This window comes from Pteropus medius, unplaced genomic scaffold (genome assembly GCF_902729225.1).
Source record: "Pteropus medius unplaced genomic scaffold, Ma_sr-lr_union100, whole genome shotgun sequence".
NCBI classification, from domain to species: Eukaryota; Metazoa; Chordata; class Mammalia; order Chiroptera; family Pteropodidae; genus Pteropus; species Pteropus medius.
The window spans coordinates 4539415-4562009 of record NW_024345479.1 but is presented as its reverse complement, the minus strand read 5'-3'; the positions used below and the strand labels follow the sequence as shown (position 1 = coordinate 4562009).

The 22595-nt window shown below is 40.1% G+C and overlaps 1 protein-coding gene and 1 pseudogene across 1 annotated transcript in view; one reads left to right on the top strand and one right to left on the bottom strand.

Moving 5' to 3' along the window:
* The window catches only part of B4GALNT2 (beta-1,4-N-acetyl-galactosaminyltransferase 2 (SID blood group)), a 39784-nt gene that overhangs the window by 7151 nt on the left and 10038 nt on the right, over window positions 1-22595 (bottom strand). Inside the window, 6 exon segments of the mRNA XM_039873767.1 lie at window positions 3163-3249; window positions 4295-4475; window positions 6928-6965; window positions 8165-8259; window positions 15745-15876; window positions 16412-16603. Coding sequence (XP_039729701.1) covers window positions 3163-3249; window positions 4295-4475; window positions 6928-6965; window positions 8165-8259; window positions 15745-15876; window positions 16412-16603 — 725 coding nt within the window.
* On the top strand, window positions 4971-5089 carry LOC120611360 (uncharacterized; annotated as a pseudogene).

Here is a 22595-nt window from a genome sequence, read left to right as displayed (position 1 = left end):
AAGGAGAAACATTATTTTAACATGCAGACAAATTACCTGTTAAAATTCAATACTTTCATAAAAAAATAATAATAATAATTCTTAGCAATGAAATAGAAAATAGAAACAGAACAATGCTTAGCAATAGAAATAGAAGGAAAGAAGGAAACTTTCTTACCCTGCTATATCTACCACACTCCTACATAGCAAACGTTAATGGTATAATATTAGAATATTCTTCTTAAAGTCAAGAACAAGCAAAATTGCCTGCTACTGTTGCTACCGTTCAATACTATACTGGAGACTTTAGCCAAATGCAGTTAAAACAAGAAAAAGAGACAAATTATAAGAATTGGAAAGGAAGAGACAAAAATCATCATCATTTGTCTAAGAGACTCTATACGTTAACAAAAAATAGTCACTAAGAAGAGTGTGACGAGGATGCTGTTTATAAGTTCAACATTCAAAATCACCAGTGCTCTATATACTAGCGACAAGTAATTAAAATAGAGAAGAAAAAGATCCAATTTACAATAATAATAAAAATATAAAGGACCAAAGACTAAATTCAATAAAATATATGCAATTCCTTTATAAATAAAATTACAAAATGAATTACTGAAGAACCTATGAAGATACTGTATGATGGAAACTATAATATGGAGAGATATACCGGATTTGTGATTGGGAATATTCAGCTTCGTAAAGTTGTCAGTTCAGCTCTAATTAATTTATGAACTTATGAAATTCAAATCGAAATCTCAAGGGATTTTAGAGGATCCTAAAATACCAATGGAAGAATGAAGGACCAAGAAGAGCTAAGAAAATTTTGTAAATGAACTACAGTCATCCCGAAGTACGGGATTTGTCTCCACTAGACATAAAACCTATTATAAAGAATACTGAAACATTATGGAATTAGCCCAGTGATAAACAGATCAGTGCAACCTAACAAAGCCCAGATTCAGACACCTGCACATATGAAACTGGGTGTGTGACAGAGTGGCAATACAAGCCAGGCAGGAGGAGATGGGCTATTCAATTTTTGGTGTTGGGACAATGTGCTATTCATACACAAAAGTAGATCCCCATCATATGCCACACATAAAAATACCTTCTAGGTAGATCTAATATCTAAATGTAAAAGCAAACATGTGCCACCTTGGTAAAAAAATACAGAAGGATATTATTATGGCTTCAGTGTAGGGAAGACTTTCTTGAACAAGGCACTAGAAAAATAACCAATTTTACTATACTAAAGGATAAGACTTTCAGATAACAAAGACTCCAGAAACAAAATTGAAAGACACACCACGGACTGGCAAAGGTCCACATCTAGAACTTCATACCATACAGTGTGATAGCTTTTATGAAAAGCTCAGAAATGCATAAAATCACACTGTATGCTCTGTGTGTGTATGCACACGTGCATGTGTGTGGAGGAATAGAAATCTACATATTAAATGTACAAAAGCAGAGAAAAGAAAGATACACAGGATTGTGGTAACTGTAACACTTTATCTTTAAAATAAATCTGAAATCCCCAGAAAAGATTTTTTGTAAATTTTCTTGTGCTATTTCTTTTATTTTTGAGATAGTTACATTAAACAAATATTTTAAATCATTGTCCATGACATTTAAAGCTATTTGAGTAATTTATATTTAGAATAGAATTATTTGGATAGAATAAATTATGTTTTGAATATGTAGGTAACATATTTTTTTAAATGTCAAGTGGTTCCAAATTTTAAATATATAGAAAACAATACCATGAAAATACTTTTTCCCATCCCTGTCTCTCAACTATTTGGGTTTCCCTCAGGAAGCAGCCAATATTACCAATTTCTTATTTATTTGTCCATAATCAAGCAATCATGTACATACATTCTTTCTTCCCTCTTTTTCTTTTACATAAATGGTAGCTTACTCTTCACTCTCTTCTGTACCTTGCTTACATCTTAGAAAGCATTTTGTATCAGAATTTAAAAACCCTAACCTTCCTGGTCCCTTCTTCCTCCTTCTGAATGCCACTACATGGCATTTCATTATGTGGATGGACCACACTTGAGTTAACCAGTGCATCCCACTTTTCAGGTTTTTTCCATTGCAAACAATGCTGCAATAAATAACCTCGAGCAAATATCATTTCACACAGACGTAGGTATCTGTAGGATAATTTCTAGAAGTGGAATCGCTGGCCCAAAAGGTATACACATTTAAAATATTAATACATATTGCCAATTGCCTTCAGAAATGTGCTAGTTTACATTCCTATCAGCAGTTTATAAGACTGCCTGTTTCCCCACTCCTTGTCCAATATTTGTTGATTTGAATGTAGTTTTCGATTGCGATTTTCTTAGTGTGATCCTGAGCATCTATTTAATGGCAAAAGTATTGTGTCAAATTTAATTTTTTGTGATGTGTGCATTTTCCACTGGCTTATTAGGTATTCTTTCCTTATTGATTCACAGATGCTCTAAGTAAAATTAAATCTTCGACTCTAATGTGTGTCAAAGATGGTTTTTCCCAACTTGTGCTTTGTCATTTAGCTTTCCTTTTGATGGATTTCTGCCATAAAAACACTTAAAATTTTATGTATTTTATATTTTAGTATTTTCTTTATGGCTTCTGGGTTTTGTGTTGTATTTAGAAATACCTAATACTCTAGGGTTATTTTTTAAATCCATTTTTTCCTACTACATAAAAAATGAGATATTTGATCTATTTGGAATTTTTCTTGGTAAAAGATATGAGATAGATTCAATGTTTTATCTTTCACATAGCTACACAGTTATCCCACATGATTTCTTGAATAATCTATCTTTCCCCCCCTTAATTTGAAAAGTTACTTTTATCACATGGTAGAATTCTGGATTTCCAATTTATTCCATTGATATATCTGTTCATGCTCCAGTACCACTCTGTTTTGTATTACTATTAATTATTAAAATGTTACAGTTCACTAGGGTTTTTTTTTTCCCCCCAATATAAACCCAACCACATAAGTTAAATATAATTAAGCATTATTAGGGCAGTATGTTCTAGAATTGTTTATCTGAAAACAAAGCTTGTTTGTAAAGTTGTTATTTTGATCAATTCTTCTCCTCCATATCAGAAGGAATCTGAATTTTACTAACAGTTCTACAAGATCCCACCATTTAGACTCAAGGACAAGGGCTTTACCTGATCCAGGGTCGTATAACTTGGGTATGACAGGATGGCGGATGGTTACTGGAAACTTGGCCACTGAGGACTTGAACTCCAAACTCACTGGAGGAAGAAATAAGGTCAGGGTGGGCAGCACAGTGTCTTGGTCACTCTCCACACTGCCCCAAGGAAGCCCAGGCGATAGTGGAGTAAAGGTATGATAGAGAATGTGCTGGCTGGGGGTGAAATTGATGACCGTATAGACTACATGACATTCTGGCTCCTGGGGCAACCTGCTGAATGCCTCTTAAACTCATTTTTTGCTCTGTGAGAATCTGCTAGGGTAGAGTTGGCACAGAATTAGAGGGTCTAGACTAAGTTTGACTGCCATTTATTATCTGAAATGCCTTGGGCAAATCACTTAATCTTCTCCAACTACAAAAGCGGGATACTAATACCTGCCCTATTTTACCTCTCAGGGTCACTCTGTGAAAGGAAATGTTTGAAAATCTGAAGGTAGAAAGAACTCGCTCTTTAGTTTGTGGTCGTGCATACTCTGTCCTATGTTTCATTTCTTTTTGTTGGTGTCCTAGGAATGCATCCTGCGCAGCTAGTCAAAAGAGAAAGGGGTGACTTTCATTCATCCAAAAAGAAAGCGAGGCTGCCCTGAGGGTGGCAGGAATTGTTCTCCCAGGAATTCCTAGGGTTGAGGTGGGAGATGGGTTGGGAAGGCGGAGACAAAGCCATTGCCTTTGAGACTAGGAGTTTTCCCACATTCCTCTTTCCTGTTAGTGCCCAAGACAATAAACGGATGTACAGACTGGTTCCGCCCTCTACCACAACTGAAGTCTTCGGTTTTGAGAGCTGCAGAAGATAGAAAGCAGAATCGGATGATTTCCATAATGATCTGTCCTGCATAATGATCTGTCCTCACAAAGAAAAGAGAAAGCATTTCACCTTTCCTTTCCTTGAGTCATTTCTACGGGGTCAATGACAACGTGGGGATAGTACTGGGTACAATAATTTGGAAGTTAGGTATCTAAGCTTAGAAACAGGAACAAGAGAAGAATCTGAAAGGTAGGCAGGCTTCCTGGATAAGGAAGACTGAGAGGGCCAGGTAGTGCTTTTTGGCTCCGTAAGTATTTTCCGTCTAAGGACAGGTTCTCACCCATGTCCACCCTGTGGTGATGGTACACTGTGCTGGTGTAGGTCATGTGCTGGAGGATAAAATTCAAAAGCTTCTGGTCACTGGTTGAAATAGTCAGCTGCTTCTGGCCTCTGCCCCACACCACACTGTCTGGGATGTCAACGAGGGTGTTCAGTGTCCCCAGAGAAGCTGTCAGGATGACCTAGTTTGGATGAGTAGAAAGACACTGAATGCAAAGACAGGTACATATCCGCATGGCCAGCAGGGGGCAGAGCATATTAGGGTGCCCCTGAAAGCTAAGGTCGGGCTCTGCATGGTGTCACTGCTCCAGCCACAGTAGAGGAGAGTCCAGCCCTGGGGCCTGGTGCATCAGGGCCATTTCTCCTATCTTCTTATCCCTTGGCTTGCAGGATACCATTCTTCTAGATTTATTCTTATTCCCACTGACTGCTCCTTTTGACTTCCGATTGCCAATGCTTCCTCCTCCTCTATCCAAACTCCAAGTGGAGCTTTTCAGGACTTGGATCTGCACCTTTTGGTAGAGGAATTCATCCATTCCCATGGCTTTAAATATCATCCATATGCTTATGGTTTTAAAATGTATGTCTGGGACGTGGTTCCATAGTGTAGTGGTTAGCACGTCTGCTTTACACACGGAAGGTCCTGGGTTCCCGCCCCAGTGGAGCCACAGTCCATGGTCAACGGCTATGCCACCCTGAACAAGCTTGATCCCGTCTGATCTCGAAAGCTAAGCAAGGTTGGGCCTGCTTCGTACTTGGATGAGAGACCACCTAGGAAGAGCAGGCGCTGTAGGCATAAATAATAATAATGATAATAAATGTATGTCTGCAGCTCATTTCTTTCTGAGATCCAGCTGCCTGAATGGTTGTCCTGCTAAGAATTTTCACAAGCAGCTCAAACTGATCTTTAGTACTTGAAACCGGGAGTCCTTATGACTTTGATCATGTTTAGCTTTAATTCTTAGCTCTAGAAATCACCTCTCTCACTCTCTTATTCTCTCTCTCTCTCTCTCTCTCTCGCCTCTCCCCTGGATAATCAGTAACCCCCAAGGCAGCAGAAGACAGTAGTCCAGATCTGACTAATAGTCACACGGTCTTGACCTCGGGTAGGCTAATATCTTGACCTAAGTTATATTTCAGCTCCTGAGCCCTTAGGTGGAATGACTCCCTGGCTACTTTCCCGTGAAACTGGACAGAGGAACTCCAGAAAAGACTCAGAACTGTCCTTGAGACTTGAAGAAATGATTTATTACCCTTACTTCACCTCCGACCAATCAGCTCCCAACACAACCACGAACCCCTAACTCACAGTGTCTTGTGATTTTGCCCTATATAATCTGTAACCTATACTCCATTGGTGAGCCAGGTCTTTGAGCACTAGCTCACCTGTGTCTCCGGGCTTGGTGCCATTTACTTAAATAAACCTTACTTTCTTTGCTGCACTCTCTTTTGGCTTTGATGCATGCTGGCAAACAAATCCCCTTTAGTTCAGCAACAAACTGAACTAGTGATTTTTCTATATCAACCTGTTTTCCACCCTCTCCCTGGTTCTGCTTGCCTCATGAATGGCACCTTCGTCCACTCAACTGCTCAAGTCCCCAAATGGAAGTCATCGTTGTCCTGCTTTCCTTCACACCTACAGCTAATCTGTTAGCGAGTCCCGTCAGCTCTACCTTCAAAATGTAGCTGGAATTGGTCCACCTCTCTCCATCCTTGTTGCTACACCCTAATGCTACTCTCTTATCTGGCCATCTTGTCTTCTGCAACAGCCAGTTATCTTTATGAAAAGTAGACTGGATTATGTCACTCCTGCTGAAAACACTTTAGTCAGTCAATGGACATTTTCTGAAATCCAAATTACAGGCATTGGGGAAAGAGTTGTGACTAAGACAGACTCCTGGCCCTCAAGACGTTTATAACCTGTTGGGGAAGAGAGGCAATAAGCATATAATGGTGCATATAAAGTAATTCAGGTACAGATAAGTGCTATCTATGAAGATAATGGAGTACTGAGAAAGTGACAGAGGCAGATGGTGGGGGCTTAGCTGGGCATGTGGACAGAGAAAGCCTCTGGAGAACAGAGTAGCATTGCAGATTTGCTCACTCATCACCCATTCTAACCTCTGTTTTGCATGCAGAGGTGAGAAAACCAAAATGACATTTCCCAGATTCCTTTTTAGTTAGGGTTCTGGACGGATGGGATTTACATCTCACTGGTCAGATATACTTACAGAAGAACTTGATTTGGAGCTATGTTAAGTAGGGAAAGCAGGGCAGGGCACAAACAATCCATCTTGGTGGTGCTAATCCTGACGGAGGCAACACAATGCAGGAGCCACGGCTGTGGCAGCAGCTGCTTCTTTTAGCAGAAGTAGCAGTGTCTGTGGTGGCCTAGTGCTTTGATATGGTCTTCAAAATCCTCCCTGGAACTCCAGCCACTCCCATGGCTGGAAAAATTGTGCGTTCTACAGGCACCCTTCCCCCTCCTCCCACCTCGGACTCATGTCTGATATTTAATCTGGATGGAGGCTCTGTCAAAATCCGAGACCAGCCACCACTGGGGGAAGAGGGCATAGGCAGTGGCCTGAGGACAGGATACCAGGTGCACAAAGAGGCTGGGAAAAGGACTCTTGCCTTATAAATGGAGGCGTCTGGTCCATCAAACCGGAGACCTGGAGGACACAGGATAAAGGACAAAAAATACCATCTGAGAGGATTCCAAAGGCTCTTGGAGGCTTGCACCTTTTTGGCTAACTCCACATTCTTCCAAAGTCCCTTCAAGTGTCACCTCCTACTTAGGGACTTGAAGGAATGTGCTGACACATTCCCATTTTCCCAGGGTTCTGTTCGATGCTTTCCATCGTCCTTCTTAAACCCCAAAAGTTCTAAAACCTCTGATGTCCATGTTCAACTTTGGTTGGGTGCTGCGAATTAATCCAGTCCCTGTTATCTCTGTTACTGAAGAGAAGGAAGCAATGGACAAATAATGAATCATCCTTGTATGAGGTACCTAGAGTAGTCAAATTCATCAAGACAGAAGGTAGAATGCTGGTTGCCAGGGTGTGGGGGGAGGGGTGGTTAATGTTATATGAGTAGAGAGTTCCAGCTGGGAAAATGAAAAAGTTCTGGAGATGAATGTGGTGATGGTTGTAAACCAATACGAATGTACTTAATGCAACAAAACTGCACACTTAAAATGGTTAAAATGGTAAATTTTGTTATGTGTACTTTACCACAGTAAAAAAAAAAAAAAAAAAAAAAAACAGAATCATCCAAAGTGGCATATCATTTTTTAAATTTCTATTCAAAAACACTAACAACTTCAGATGGATTTACTTTAGCATCTATCTCTGTTCTTATATTATGACTAATTCAAGTTCTGATTCAAACATATCCTCCATTCGTGGCCATAGGTAACTTAATAAACTCCTCTGTGAAACTGGAAAAACAATATTTTCCTCATAGGGCTGTGATGCTGAACTAAAAGAGTGTGTAAAATTCCCTCATGGAAAGGAATTTTAATTAATACAAATATTCCACTCCCTGGAGATGGGCTCATGCTTTGCCTGCTCCCATGATGCTGACGGACATCAAAAAGCCAATTATGTTCTAAGATTCCTTGAGGCACAGATTTCTGTCCTCTTCTGTGTTATCTCACAATCCCAGGGAGGTCACGGTTACAAAAGGCAATCCCCAGTGGTGGAAACAGTGGCACTAACATTAAATGAAATCATGTTAAGCTTCTTGCTTGTGCTGAGTCCACAGCAGGTACCCAATGAATGACTGTTCCCTTCCGCTCCCCACTCCCCCCGTTTGCTGAAGAAGGAATAAGAAAGGTGCCCACGTTCTCTCAGGATGGGGATGTACCTACGTGGGATGAGGGGCATCACCTCCACCCCAGGAACCGGGTACCCGAAGGGGAGGTTGGGAGGAGCCAGCAGGGGCGGTGGGCGGGGAAGCCCTTCTCTGTAAGGAAACAGAATCCTTAGCAACTGTCCTGACATCTGTCCCTGGTTAGTTCTTAAACTAGTGCCTGCGCCCAGAGCCTTGTGCTGCCAGTGAGGAGAAATGGAAAGTAGATTGTTTCCATCTCCCCTCCATTCTCTCCCCATCCCTTATTTCCAGCCTCTAATTCCACAAAGGAATTGAGGCAGTTCACAATAAAACACATAAAAAATAAAAAAGCACGACCAGCAGAAAAGAAGAAACAAAATAATCAGACCGTATGGGCCAACCCAGCGGCAGTAGCCGAACGTCAAACTCACATGTGAACTTCCTGGTAGCCAGGGTATAAAATGATTGCCAATCAAAACTCTGGTCTTATTATCAAAAGAGAAAATCAGACCAACTCCTGAAGAGAAGTAAAAGTTTTCCTGGCACTGAACAAAATTAAAATATATCACAAGAAACTTTTTATGTGAATGGTTATTGTCTCGATATTTTTTAGAGCAAACACAGTGATGATTTTCAGATGGTTTTGTTTTTGTAGCAAACTTCAGTCAGGGACAAATGAGTGCATAACACAATCCAGCAAGACCGATTCTTTGAGGGACTAAGGTAACATAGTTGAAACGTAGCCTCCAGGGATCCAGTTTAACCAAGGATATCACTTAGATCACCTGGAAGAGAGATTAGACTACTGTAGTGAATATTTGTGGAAATATAAAAAAAGGCATAATATAAAAAAGGACATAAATAGGCAATTGACAGAAGAGGAAATACAAATGGCTAATAAATAGATGAAACACGCTTAGCTTCAATATTAACCAGGGAAATGCAACTTTAAAAAACAAATACCTTTTCATTAACGTTTAAAATTTTGTTAGTGAGTGTTGAGTAAGTGGGGGTAAGTAGGGGGTATGTAAGGTACTATGCTTACTCACTCTTAATGAAAGGGTGAATTAATATAGGCCTTCTCAAGGGCAATTTGGCATTATTTATTAAAAGTAGCAGTGAGTGTATCCTATTATGGAGCAGTTCAGGTGCTTGGTAAGGGGAGAAACACTTGTATGTGTTGGAAATGAACGTCTTTATACATAATGAAATAAAAACAATCTAAATATGATATAACATGATTATTTAAATTATATAAATAAAATAATAAAAAAAAGTTTTTAATCTAATATCTTTCAATAGAGGAATGGTTTAATAAAACTCAAGTGTATTCATATTCATAACTGTATAGTAATTAAAAGGAATGAACAAGATGTATAGATAGCTCTTAAAAATATTTAATGAAAAAGCAAATTTCAGAGTGATTTGTTCTTATGTACCAATTACATTAAAACATCACACAAAACTCTAACAGTATATGTTTATATGGACATATACACACATAAATATGTGTGTGACTCTCTGTGTTCATCTCTGTGTAATAATATAAGAAATAGTGTGGAATAATATATACCAAACTCATAATGGCAGATTCCTCAGCTGGGTTGGCAAAGGGAGCATATCATATAAGGAAGTGAAGAGAATGGGGTTGAGGGGATTGGTTCAAGATGACTTTTTTAAAAAAGTAGCATTATCCATGTACTACTTTTTAATTGAAGTATAATATGGAGCTAACACATAGGATCAGATTGACCAATCAGACTCCCATGAATTAGAAATCTTATCTAGTATCAAAGCTCCACTAATAACTTCAAGAGCACACAGAGGTCTTGGGCATCCTGGGTGGATCCCTGGGTCATGCCTTCCCACATCAGACATGCTCTCTCTGGCAGAGAATAATAGATATGATCTCCAAATGAAGTCTTGCTGGATTCCTTCACAGAGCAGGAAGCATATAACTTAAGAAGCATCTCCGTTGTGCACCTACAGAGAGGGGTATAGCTTATGGGACATCTGCCAAGGAGCCAAAGATTCTGGGTTACTTACTATATCTGATCTCTTTGGCTGAAGTCCTAGCTCTGGGAGCACCCAGTGTAAGGAAAGAGACATAGGATCTGTATGCATGAACCTTCCAGTCTGATGGAGGACAGTTTAGTTCTTACAGAGCCCTTAGGCTGATGGGAGAACTACATTTCTGTCTTCAGGAGCCACCAATCAGATGGAAGTATCAAGACACAAGGCTTAGCTAGGCTTTGGGAATGCCCATAGAGCAATGAGCTCTGGAAATTAATAAAAGGCAGTGATTGTCAATCTGGTAGAGTAGGGTGTGGGGAGAGGAAAGTCACAGACTATCTGGAAGGGCCTTCTCAAACTATACCCCTTCTATGACCTCCCCTCCCCCATTATCCCAGAAGAATCACCATTTGCTGTTACCAAAAAGTTGTAGAGTGGCCTACCCACCCAGGTATGCTGGAATAGAACAACTTTCGGGAACCACTGACCTAGGCCAATCAGGCTAGTACTTGTGGAACTGAAAGAGGCAGGTTTCCAGCCTGAAGATGCTACAGGAAATTCAGAGGAAGAGTGTGTGGGACAGAGAAGTGGAAACAATCCTTCTCGACAGGTGTGTTGTGTTAACAGGGCTGAGAGGAGCTGGGCAGGGACATGGTTAGCTCTGGGGGTGTCCTTGTCCGCCTCCTGGCCTGAGAGCATGTGCCCTCTCAGCCAATATTTATTAGAGATGTAATAGCTTGGCTCACACCTGTCTTGCCAGGTAGAAACCCAGGTCTGACTCCTATCCATCCAACAAGATCCAAACCTGCCCCATCCAAAGAAGGAGCCACCAGACTGTCAGCAGTGTCTAAAAGAGTGGAGTGAGCAGCAATGGAGGTTTTGCATCTGAGTGTAGTTTATTCAGAGTGTAGTTAAGTTACAAAGGGGAGTTCCAGACTGAGAGGAAAAGCATGAAGATCTTGAACCCTTGAGGGTTGAGGTGAGGAAAAAAACATAATTAGCTCCAAGCAAGATCTTCCTTCCTGAGCATGCTGGATGAGTAGCAGAACACTTATCCTAAATATGGGACCTCTTGGATACCTCAAAATTGGCTAACATGCTAGCCATTGAATGTTGGTACCTTAATGCTTGGTCTAGCCCACTGTCCACAGCTAAGCTTGGAGACTTTATGCGAAAGGCAAAATCTTGCCCACTTGCTTCCATCAAAGCTGTCAGGCCCAAGATAGGTCACTCCAAAATATCCCACAATGGTATATTGCTTTGAATTAAAGTTACTTGACAAGTAGCCAGTGCCAGAAGGGCATCTTGACTCTCCCTGAATTCAGAAAATAAATCTCTCATATGAAAGATGTCCTCCCCTCCCACCTCCGCCCCCCACCTGGAAGACATCCCTATCACTAAACAGCTCAAATCCGAACAGTCTATAAGCAAACCTTGTAACTCCCTTACTAATTTACTACCCAAGCCCAAATCTTGCTTAGAGTCCTTTCTGCTGAGCACTAACTTCCTTTCTCCTGTCGATTTCAAACAAATTTATTTTTAATTTGTCGAAAAAGTATAAAATGGTTTTTGGTTTGAACATTTCTTTGAGCTTCATTTTAAAATCTAAGCATCACAGTATGATTCTCTTCTGCGCACATATTAAATTGGTTTTACTCCTGTTACTCTAGTCTCGTGTCAATTTTATTGTTGGACCACCCAGAAGAGCTTGACTAGAAGGGAAATTATTTTTCCTCCCCTACAAGGGGAGGAAAAATATACACACACACACACATACACACACACACACACATACATATATGTGTATATATATATAATTTGTAATGTGCTGGAGCTGGCTTGTACTGGCATGGGAAAGCCAACTGTTGAATTTTCAGGAATTTCACAAGCCAGATGTTAAACATAGCCATCAATAAAATTTAAATTACATATACTTAAAATGTAATATAATGGGGAAAAAAGGTAATAAACACTCAGAACTCATCAATTTCTAATTGCTTTACTACATTTTACAAGTATCTCTGCTCTCGAGGTTATTTGCATATATTGTACCTGTATGGTGGAGATATTATAGAATGGTGACGGACTGTGTATATCTTCCCAACTCTGTATGCACTGACGTCGTGTCAATAGCTTGAAATCAGCCCTTGTGTGATTGATTTTTAAACCACAGAAATTGGCAAACACTGAAAAACACTGTCAAAAGCCTCAAAAACCTGTTATTAAACATTTACCACTACTGTTCATACCTCTCCCCCAACATATACAAACACACCTACACACACACTCTCACACACAAATATTCACTCCACTTTTAAAAACACAAATGGTGGTATGCTGTACAAATTTTCAGTACCTTGCTTCTATTTTCTCAGTAAATGAGCCACACCCAGAACTCTGACCAGAGTCACATGTCACTTCATGCCTTATTAGTCATTCACTTCTTGACTGCCAGGCCCTGTGCTAAACTGGGGACAAAAAGAAAATGAAGCCCCATTCCTGGGAGGGGGAGAACCAAGACCTAGACTCCAACAACCAGAATACTAGAATCTTGTTCAGTAACAGAGATGAGGCCAGCTCTGAATGTCGCCTTCTTGACTGTTTCTTTTTAATTCTCAGAGCTGGAAACTGCTCTCTCTCTTAGGATCTGCATCACTCTCTCTGACTGCTATTATAACCTTGAGCTCTTGAGTCCTACCCAATTTGCTGACTACATTCTATGGGCCACAGACTTCCCACATTCACTCAACACAGGGTTCGGGCACTGTGATTATGGCGACCCGTGAAAGCTGTGATGGGACTGGACATGACTCTGGGGGAGGGTGCACTTACTGTATCCTCTATTATATTGTAAGCTCATTGAGAGCAGCATCTAGTTCAGATTTCTCTTTGTACCTAATCCGATGCCTTGCTCAAAGCAAATACCCAGTGTGTTTCATCAGCTATTTGAGAGATTTGAGGCACTGGTAGGAACTGGATGTCTCCCAGCCCATCTAATTCTTTACTTGCATGAGACATGGTTCACATGGGTTTTATCGTTGAGCCGTTTGTTTTTGTTCACACAAAACAATACAGTGTTTATATAATACCATACCTGAATTGCCAGGTATAATATTAAGAGAGGTGGAGACACCCACAGGTGAGGGAGGAACAGGTGAGGACATGGCCGGCAACTTGGCCTTCTCTGTTTACAGTCAGTTCCTTTTTATAATTTCTTCTCCTCAGATCATACTTCTTCCCAATAGTCATCCACCTCATGTCCTCCCTATCTCACCATCTCCAATCTCATGTTCTCCTTTCCCCACCATGCACCTCCTACAGTTTGCACACCTGAGGCATTCCCTGCTAGAGACATCCATGACTTCTTTCTCTCAGCACTCCCCATACTACCAGGACAGACAGAGCCATAATCTTACATAAATGTGCCAGTGTTTCCCCTCACACTGTCTACTTATTCTACAGACCCTTGTTGACCCCTACTCTGTGCCAGGCACCTAGAGTCCTCAACTACAGAAAACACAAATAGTGGTGAAGAGAGACCAGGAGAGTAGGAACTGTGCCGGCGGAAGGCAGATAGAAGGAGCATGGGAACAGAGAACCACCCAGGCTCTGCTTGGCACGAGAGCTTATCACATCAAGTTATGGTTATTTATATACTTTGCTTATCTCCTCTACTATCCTATAATTTCATTGAGTCTACAAACCTGATACAGTTTTAAACTGATACATCAACTCATGCTCACAACAACTCTAGGGACTATTATTATCGCCATTTACAGAGGAGGTTAAGCAGCTTGCCCAAGGTCACCCAGATGGGACATGGAAAGTGCGGGACCTGAATGCCCCCATCTGCCTCCCTTGGCAGCACCGTTAACTACTGAGCCCTAGTGCTCCTTACATAGCCAGATGGGACCAGGGTTCAAATCCATGCTGGAATCACCTGAGTATTCCTCTGTCTTTCTTCTGGGAGTCTTTCATTTGTATGTAGTTTGGGGAGTAGTGGCGGATTCCCCAAATCAAAACTAAAAGGACCCAACTCACCCTTTCTCTTTCTTGAATCATGACTTAGGCTCAGTCAACTGAGCACTAAGGTGGTGACCTGGGGACTGACTGCTCATCATAAAGGCATAGAAGACAATTGTTTCAGCAGAACGAACATTTACCTTCCACCTGACTACTCAACAGGTCTCCCTGCCTTCTCTATACCTTCCATACAATTTATTCTCCACAGAAAAGCCAAAGTGGTATTTTCTAAAAGTATCTCAGGTAATAAGTAATTCGCCACTTTTTAAAACTATTCGGTTCCTTGCATTACCCAGAAAGCAAAATACACACGCCTGGCTTATAATGCCGTCCTGACTAGCCTGGCTTCTCTCTGGGCTCACATATCACCAGCCTTCGCCTGATGTACTAGGCTCCAAGAGCCATGGCCTGCTTTCTTGTCATGCTTCCATCAGGAGAGATCCACCCTGACTTTGGGTCCTGCATTAACTCTCCTTCTGGAATGCTTTGTTATGGGAGACTATGGTGAATTCCTGCTTGATATCCAAATCAGAGTTCAAAGTCAACTTCCTTAATCATCCATAAAATGTTATGTCATCAAGTAGCATTCTACCACAATATTTTAATTTACATCTCCATATAGCACTTATAATCATCGAATATTTAGGTGATTTATGTATTTCTTAATGTATTTTGTATTGCCTGTGAAGAACTATAAAAACGATGATATTAATAATAAATCACAGGTAGAATAATAGGTAATATTTTTGCAATGCTTCTATATGTCAGTTACTAGTTCTTTGTATGTTAATACAATTCACTTTACAATAAGCCTATGAAGTAGTTATCTCTATTTTTCATGTAAGATATTGAAGTACTATGAGGTTAAGTAACTGGACATCCAGCTTGTTCCAAAGTTCAAGTCCTTAATCACGGTGCTAATATATATATTTTAATTATAACATGCCTTCCACTGTAGCTCAGAAATAATTGCTAAAGAAGAAGGAGGAGGGTTAGGAGGAGGAGGAAGGGCCTGCCCAGCCCTTCTGTGCTTCCTTAGACTTTGATTTCTCAGCCTGGTCATCCAACCACCTATGGATTTGGTGAGGTTCCGCCATCCCTCCCACAAATCCCCTTTTAATATATATGATAGCCAGAATCAATTTATGCTCTTTTCAGCCAACAATCCTGGTCAATACACCCTGAGTGTTTCACTCTGAGCCTTGCACACAGCAGGAGGACAGTATGTCCGCAATATAAATGCATGAGATAGTGCAACTTAGTGAGACTACAAAGTCACCTGCTGTGATGGTCTGGGTGGGGGAGGCTGTGTCACCAACACCACACTAACGTTTCATATCGCCTTCACTCCTTTGATCTTTTTTCGTTATGAAATGTTTTATATATGTGAAATTTTGTAAATCTTCATTTAAGGGCTATGCCCTCAATTCTCTTTCCTTATTTTATTCCTAACAGTTTCTCCCAGGGACCCTGCAAAAGTAGGAGCTCCTTCCTTCTCTCTTCAAACCCACACCCTCAGGACACAGAAGAAAGAGCTTTTGCTCTTCCACAAGACCCAAGAGTCCTCATAGTCTACATCACCTCCTCTGAAAGTGTTCGAATTCAGCCTGTCTCCTCGCTTTCACTGCAGGGAGGTCTTTCCGGTCGTAGGCATCCTGAAAGTTGTAGCCCTGATGTTTGGTGTCACATTCGCACTGTTTTTTCGGGAACAGCCTAAAACAAGCAAGAGAATTGTGAACATTATTGGGTGGGTGGGCCGGTGGTGAGAGGGAGCCTGAGGCCTGATCCAGTGTGTCATTCTGAGGTTCTCCTTCCCCATCCCTGCTGGGCTAGTTGGGTTGAGACTCTGGAATCTCAGCGGTGGCTCCTGACAGAGACACAGGGATGGGAAGAAGATCCCTCTCTCTTGAATTATCCCCTGCACCAAACTTCTTTAAACTTGAGAGTCACAGGAATGCCAGTGGCATCTCAGCCCCACCAGAAGAGGAGGCCAGAAGGACGGAAAGGCAGCATCATTCCTGTAGTTTTCGTTAAACGGACCCTCCAAAGTTTTAATGGACTTAGCTGGGAGCTGTAGAGAACAGAGACTGTGCCCTGAATACCAAGCCCTTTTCTGGTCTCACAGTTCGGAATCACTTTATCAGCCAGCACAGGTTCAAGAAGATAGGGAACCATCTGTAAAATGGGCGGAGAGGAGCATGAGAGATGTCAGGCCAAGTTCAAAGAGAGAGAACATGTGATATCTCACCAGATCCCATCGTAGGTAAAGAGGTTCCTGAGACGTTCTTCAGATAGAAGCTTTGGCATCTGGACAACTGGAGCAGGACGAGGGAGCTCTGTTTTGAGGTTGAACTCTTCATAAAGGTATACATTTCCGAACACAACCAAAAGCATGCCAGGTCCTAACATTAGGCAGGACATCTTGCAGAGCCACAGAAATCTAGAGTTGTTGGGGCACAAAAAAGCAAATTCCATTAAAACCTTTTGCCTTGATTATGCATTAAATGACTTGATTATGTAATATGTATGGGAACGTAACTTGAAGAAAAAATGTAAGTTAAACCTCTATCTTATACTATTTACCAAAATTGACTTCTGACAAATAAAAAAGAATCAAGTCACAACAAAGAGACTCAGAAATATCACAAATAAAAGAACAGGCAAAAATATTCTGAGAAAAAAAAGAATAAAATTTGTAATATTAATGTCAGCATGGTTGAATTCAAGGCAAAAAAAAGTATTAAATAAAACATATAGGATCACTTATAAAGATCAAATGTATGATCCACAAAACAGAAGAAGTAGTCATGAATTCTATCCACTAAAATAATAGCACAAAGTACACAAGGCAAAAAAATGGCAAGATAGAAAAGAAGAAGGATTCAAAATACAAAAGTAGTCATAGGTTCTAACATTCTCATATCTCCGTCTTTAACAGGTCAAGTCTCAAAAACATAAAACAGCAAAGCAACTAAATGACAGAATTCATATTCTGTGAAAGAGCTCTTAGAACATTTACAAAAATTGGCCACATACTTGGACACAAAAATAACTGTAAAAGAAACCTTTCAGATCATGCACTCTGACAGCGCAATTAGTAACCTACTAACAAACTCCCTCTCCCAACAATGTGGAATTTTTAAAAAGCTTTCCAAAGCAACTCTTGAGTCAAAGACAAAAGAAGAACAGGAATATAAAGATAATAGATACTACATACCAAAACTATGGAACACACTAAAACTATACTGAGAGAAAAAGTTGAAGCTTTATATACAATTTCTAATCACAAGACAAAACAAAAAAAACTTAAGTAATCAAGTAAGAAGTTTGAAAAAAGACAACAAAATGAATATCAGAAATGCAGAAATAAGAACTTAATTACAGTGCAAATAGAAAGTGGTGAGTTAGAAAAAAACCTAAAATGATATAATTACTAAATCTGAGCACTGAGTAAATATATTTAGAGATAGCTGCCTATTTTATAACCTCTTTTCTCTGAGACTTTTCTTCTGACCCACAGAGGTGACACTCACCAGCCTAGTTTATATTACATGGTACTCCCTGGCCAAGGACTATTAAACCAAGGGTGAACATTTTGTCTGAATTGGGCCAATCAGCTAGAATTTTTTCCTACGAATTGGGAACCAGAGATATTGATCAGCTTATCCTGGTCCCCTGAACTGAGAAGAAAGGGGAAAAGAAAAGAAGAGAGTGAAAAGAAGGTGAGAGACCCAAAGAGAAGCCTAGATCTCGAAAACCTGGAACAAAGAGACAACTTCCTAGAAATACAAAAATGACTTAAACAGACCTGTAAAGTGGGGAAAAAAAAAAACAAAACAAAACAAAACCTGAGGAAGCTGTCAAAGGCCTGTGTACTCTTCCTTTCAGCAAAGCCCCAAATCCATGTTTCACAAGTGAACAACTCCAGCCTGGTTTATTAAAAAAACAGCTTTACAGTGATGCCAATATAAGTACTTACGAACAACGATATAAATATGCTAAATAAATGCTAGCAAATAAAACGCAATGATATGTTAAATGAACAATTCCCCACTAACAAATGGAGTTTTTCTTGGAATGCAAGAATGATTCAATGTTATGCAATTTATTAATAAATTTCACCAACTAAAAATTCAAGCCACGAGAAAAACTAATACAATTATATTGACAGATGATTTTAAAAGCATGTAATAAAATCCAACATTTATTTTCAATTTGTTAAACATCCCTTGTTTAAGAAAGGACCTAGAAGAAATGATGTCACACTAATAATTATGAACACACTTTAAAAAAACTGGAATGATCAGGTGGTCACTACCTTAACCAAGTGACTGAACTTAGTTTAGCATCACTAATAGTGAGACAACCTGACAAAATGTTCCCACTGATGTGGTACGTTATGAAGTACACAATCATTTATGGAGTATTAATGCCAAAAATGTTTAACCAAAATGTAATAAGGCCTCGAGATCTAACTTCTAGTTTATAGGAAATAACAGGGGAAAGATAAGCAAACCGGAAAACACCATCAAGAACAGACACATCAGGATATGAGACATTCTACAAGCCTACTGACCTGGAATCTTCAAAAGGACAATGTTATGAAAAAAAAAACAAAGTGGAGACATGGAGATGGGGACCGCTTTTGATAGTTTAAAGAGACTAAGCAGATCTAACCACCAAATGCACTGTGTGACTTTCATGGGATCATTGTCCCCAAAACGGTTACAAAAGACATTTGGAGGACAATTGTGAGTATTTGAACATAGGCTAAATGTTAGATTATGTTAGGGAATTATTAATTTTTTTTAGGTAAGATGATCCTATTATGATTATACAGGAGAATGTTCTTATTCTTAGAAGTACACTGAACTATTTAGGAGTGAAGTGTTAGGATGTCTGGACTTTCTTTCTATAGCCATGTTTCCCTGAACAAACCTGATCTCGTCAGAAGCTAAGCAGGGCCGGGCCTGGTTAGAATTTGGATGGGAGACCACCTAGGAAGACCAGGTGCTGTTAGGTGTAAAAAATAAAAATAAAAAAATAAGGGATTGTAAGCTGACAAATTCCTTGCAATCTGTGAGGTCAACCAAGGGTTGCCTCGCCAAGAAAAAAAAAAAAAGATGTCTGGAATTTCCCTTTTAAATGGTTTGGCCGTTTGAAAGAGAGGAAGATAAAACAAATATTTATTGTTGGATCTAAGTGGAGAGTGTATGAGTATTCACGGTAACATTCTTTACGTTTGCTTTAGTTTGACAATTTTAAAAATACAGCTTTGGGATTTATAAACAATTAAATAGAAATTCCTCAAGCTAAATAAGAAGAGGTGGATAACTTTCTTAACAAAGCAAAAGATTTATATTTCAAATCAAAAGCCAGCATTATGTTTAACAGTGAAACACTGGAAAATTTCATTTTAGACAGAAACAAAATAAAAAGACCCACTACAGTTATTTAACATTGTCATAAAGCACTAATAAATGCAGTAAGATCAGTTTATGGAATAAAAAAATATATAACAAAAAGGGGAATAAGAAGTCTAATTATTTACAGATGAAATAATTGCATACTTGGAAAACTAAAATGTATTAAATGAGAAACCATTGGAAATAGTAAGATTTTAGTGGGGTAGCTAGTTACAAAATAAATATATTTGTTTAACTAAAAAAAAAAGCAGCTTTATTTATAATCATCAAAAACAGGAAAATATTTTAATAAATAATTATTATTCTTGTCATCTAATTACCACTTACTATGTCTAACCCTCTGCCAAGAGCTTTGTGTACATTATCTCATTTAGTTCTCACTACATAATGAGGTTCTATTACTACACCCAGTTAACAGATGCATTGGCTGAAGCTTAAAGAGGAAAAGTAAATTGCTTGGTTAATGATGGATGCAGGATTCAAAACCAGATCACACTTTCAAACACCACACTACTACCCAGTTTTTTATAAGCCAAAAAATATAATGCAAAGAGATCTAATTCAATTTAACAACACAAAAAGATAGAATATCCAGGCAGCAGAAACTTAAGAAAAAACATGTGGACCTATGTGGCAGACAGACTATTAAGGTGGCCCCCAGGAGCCTAGTCTCCTGGTCCTAGCAAAAGATTCTTGCTGTTCAGCATTTAAAATGTGCTTCTCATTTGTTCTATTGAAATTCCTAAAATCATGCAGTTTGAGTTATAAGTCTTTCTTAAATCTATTCTCATGCCAGAATCTTATTAACATATAAGAAATTTAGAGATTAAATTACCAAAATACTCAGCTCAATACTTGTATATTTTTAGTATCATATAGAATTAAAATCCCAGGGACTGTGAACATCCTAGATCTTCTGTGGTTTATCCTTTCGGTCATTTTAAATGTTGAAAGAAGGGCCTATGTGGTTATCTGCCTTCTCATTTTATGTTAAATCTCCCATATTTGTACCAGTATACACCAGTTTGAGGCAACTGCTGGATTTTTGTTGAATTTTAACCAAATCTTACAGTAATTTTTGTCTTTCTAGAAATCTCATTTTGTGCTGTGAGAGAAAACCTCCATTTTGAAAATCTACATTGTAGAGAAGCACATCTTTAATATCTTCAGATTAAAAAGTCTTACAGTTAATTGAATGTTTGCATTTGGGGTATAACTTTACAGGAAGGGCCTGGAAAAGAATAAAGCTATTAAGTATATTTAGTAAAATGTTGCCTTTGTCTTACACAAAACATGTAGAATATATACTTTAGTAAACATCTTTAGAAGGTAGCGATGCTTTGTTTTGCAGCTAAAACTATATTTAATCATAAAGTTTCTGAAATCTTATAATGTTTTTATACGTTGGAAGTTGCTTACCACTATTATTTTTGTTTGAAGTGTGATTGATTATTTTCCTTTTCTTGCTAACTTCTCTTAAAAAGTGAGTTTCCGGAGAGCGGGAAGATGGCAAACTAGATAAAAACAGAATTCGTCTCCTCGCAAGACTGCATTGAAATTACAACCAAATTATAAAATAATCAATGTGAAGAATCACCTGAAATCCAACAGATCATAACACCAGACACCTGATAATATAAAGGAGCCACATGAAAGCCAGTAGGAGAGGCAAAGTCCCGAATCCAGCTGGACCCACACTCCCTGGGTGGTGGAAGATTACTGGGAGGGAGAGTGAGGTTGCAGAGGCTCTCCTGAAGGAGAGGAGTATCCTGGTCTCATTGAGGGGTTCTCCAGCACAGTGTCCCAGCCCGCCCCACCTAACCTGCAGACTGCTCGGGGCAGGTATTACTGGATGGCTTCCAAGCCCTGCTCAGAGTGATTCAGGGCCAAGTAGTCACAGCAGGGCCATCGCTGAGAGTGGAGTTTCTAATCCCAGCAACAGCGGCCAGTGCTGTGAGCAGCATTTCAGAGATAGGGTCAGGCAGATCACTGCTGCCAATACGAACTTGGTTGGATATCAGGGGACATGTGGGCTAGTCCCAGACAGCAGCTGGTCTTGCTGTGATTTGGGTCTTCTGTGGGAACTCACAACAGTTACCAAATTTGCAGCCAGATGGAGGCTGTATTGATCTGACTGCCATTGTATGAGAACTCACCCCACCCTACCCACAAATTGCTCCAGGTGGCCCATTGACAGTGAACTGCCACAGCCCTGCCCTTCCCCTCCCCTGATCTCCTAATCAACACAGACAAAAATCTTTGGCTGGCATAGGGTGGGCACTGCACGGAAATCAATGGCAGGCAGAACTTTGCTGCCTGCAAGACTTGCAATTTTGTGTCGGGGAGTACAGAGGTCTGGGGGAACACTCCTGATGGCAGCTGGTCTCACTGTGATCTGGGTCTACAGTAGGAACGCCCAGGCATAGAAGTTGCAGCAAAACTGAGGCTACATTGGCCAAACGGACCTTGTCTCCCTGAGATCGCACTTCAGCCAAGCCACAAAGTGCCTGCAGCCCATTGACAAGCAGTCTCTTGTGCCCTGCTTGGCTCTGGGATTGAGCAATTAGCGCAAGCAACAGACTTTGGCGCAGTGAGAGCATTTCGAGGAAAGCAGTTGTGGACAGACCACTGCTGCGTGTATGAGCTGCAATATCTCTTAAGGGGATTATAAGGGTCTGTATTGGCCTGATGGCCTTTGACTCCCTGAGCTCCTGCCCCATCCAGTACATAAAGTGCCTGCTGCACATTGATAGGCAGCTGCCCATGCTCTGGGGTAGCACATTTAGGCCCAGGGTGGGCAGCAGTTGACCTTGCTACGAGTGGAAACTTGTACAGCGAGCTACAGAGACGGCATGGGCACATAAACTGACACTGCAGTGGCAGGGGGAAATTTACTCACTAGACCCAGGAGACTCCCAGAGTCCCTGCGCCACCCAACACGCATATCACCCAGAGGCTCATCCAGTTTCAGGGACTTACAGGTATCTGATAGGCAGTATCAGGCCT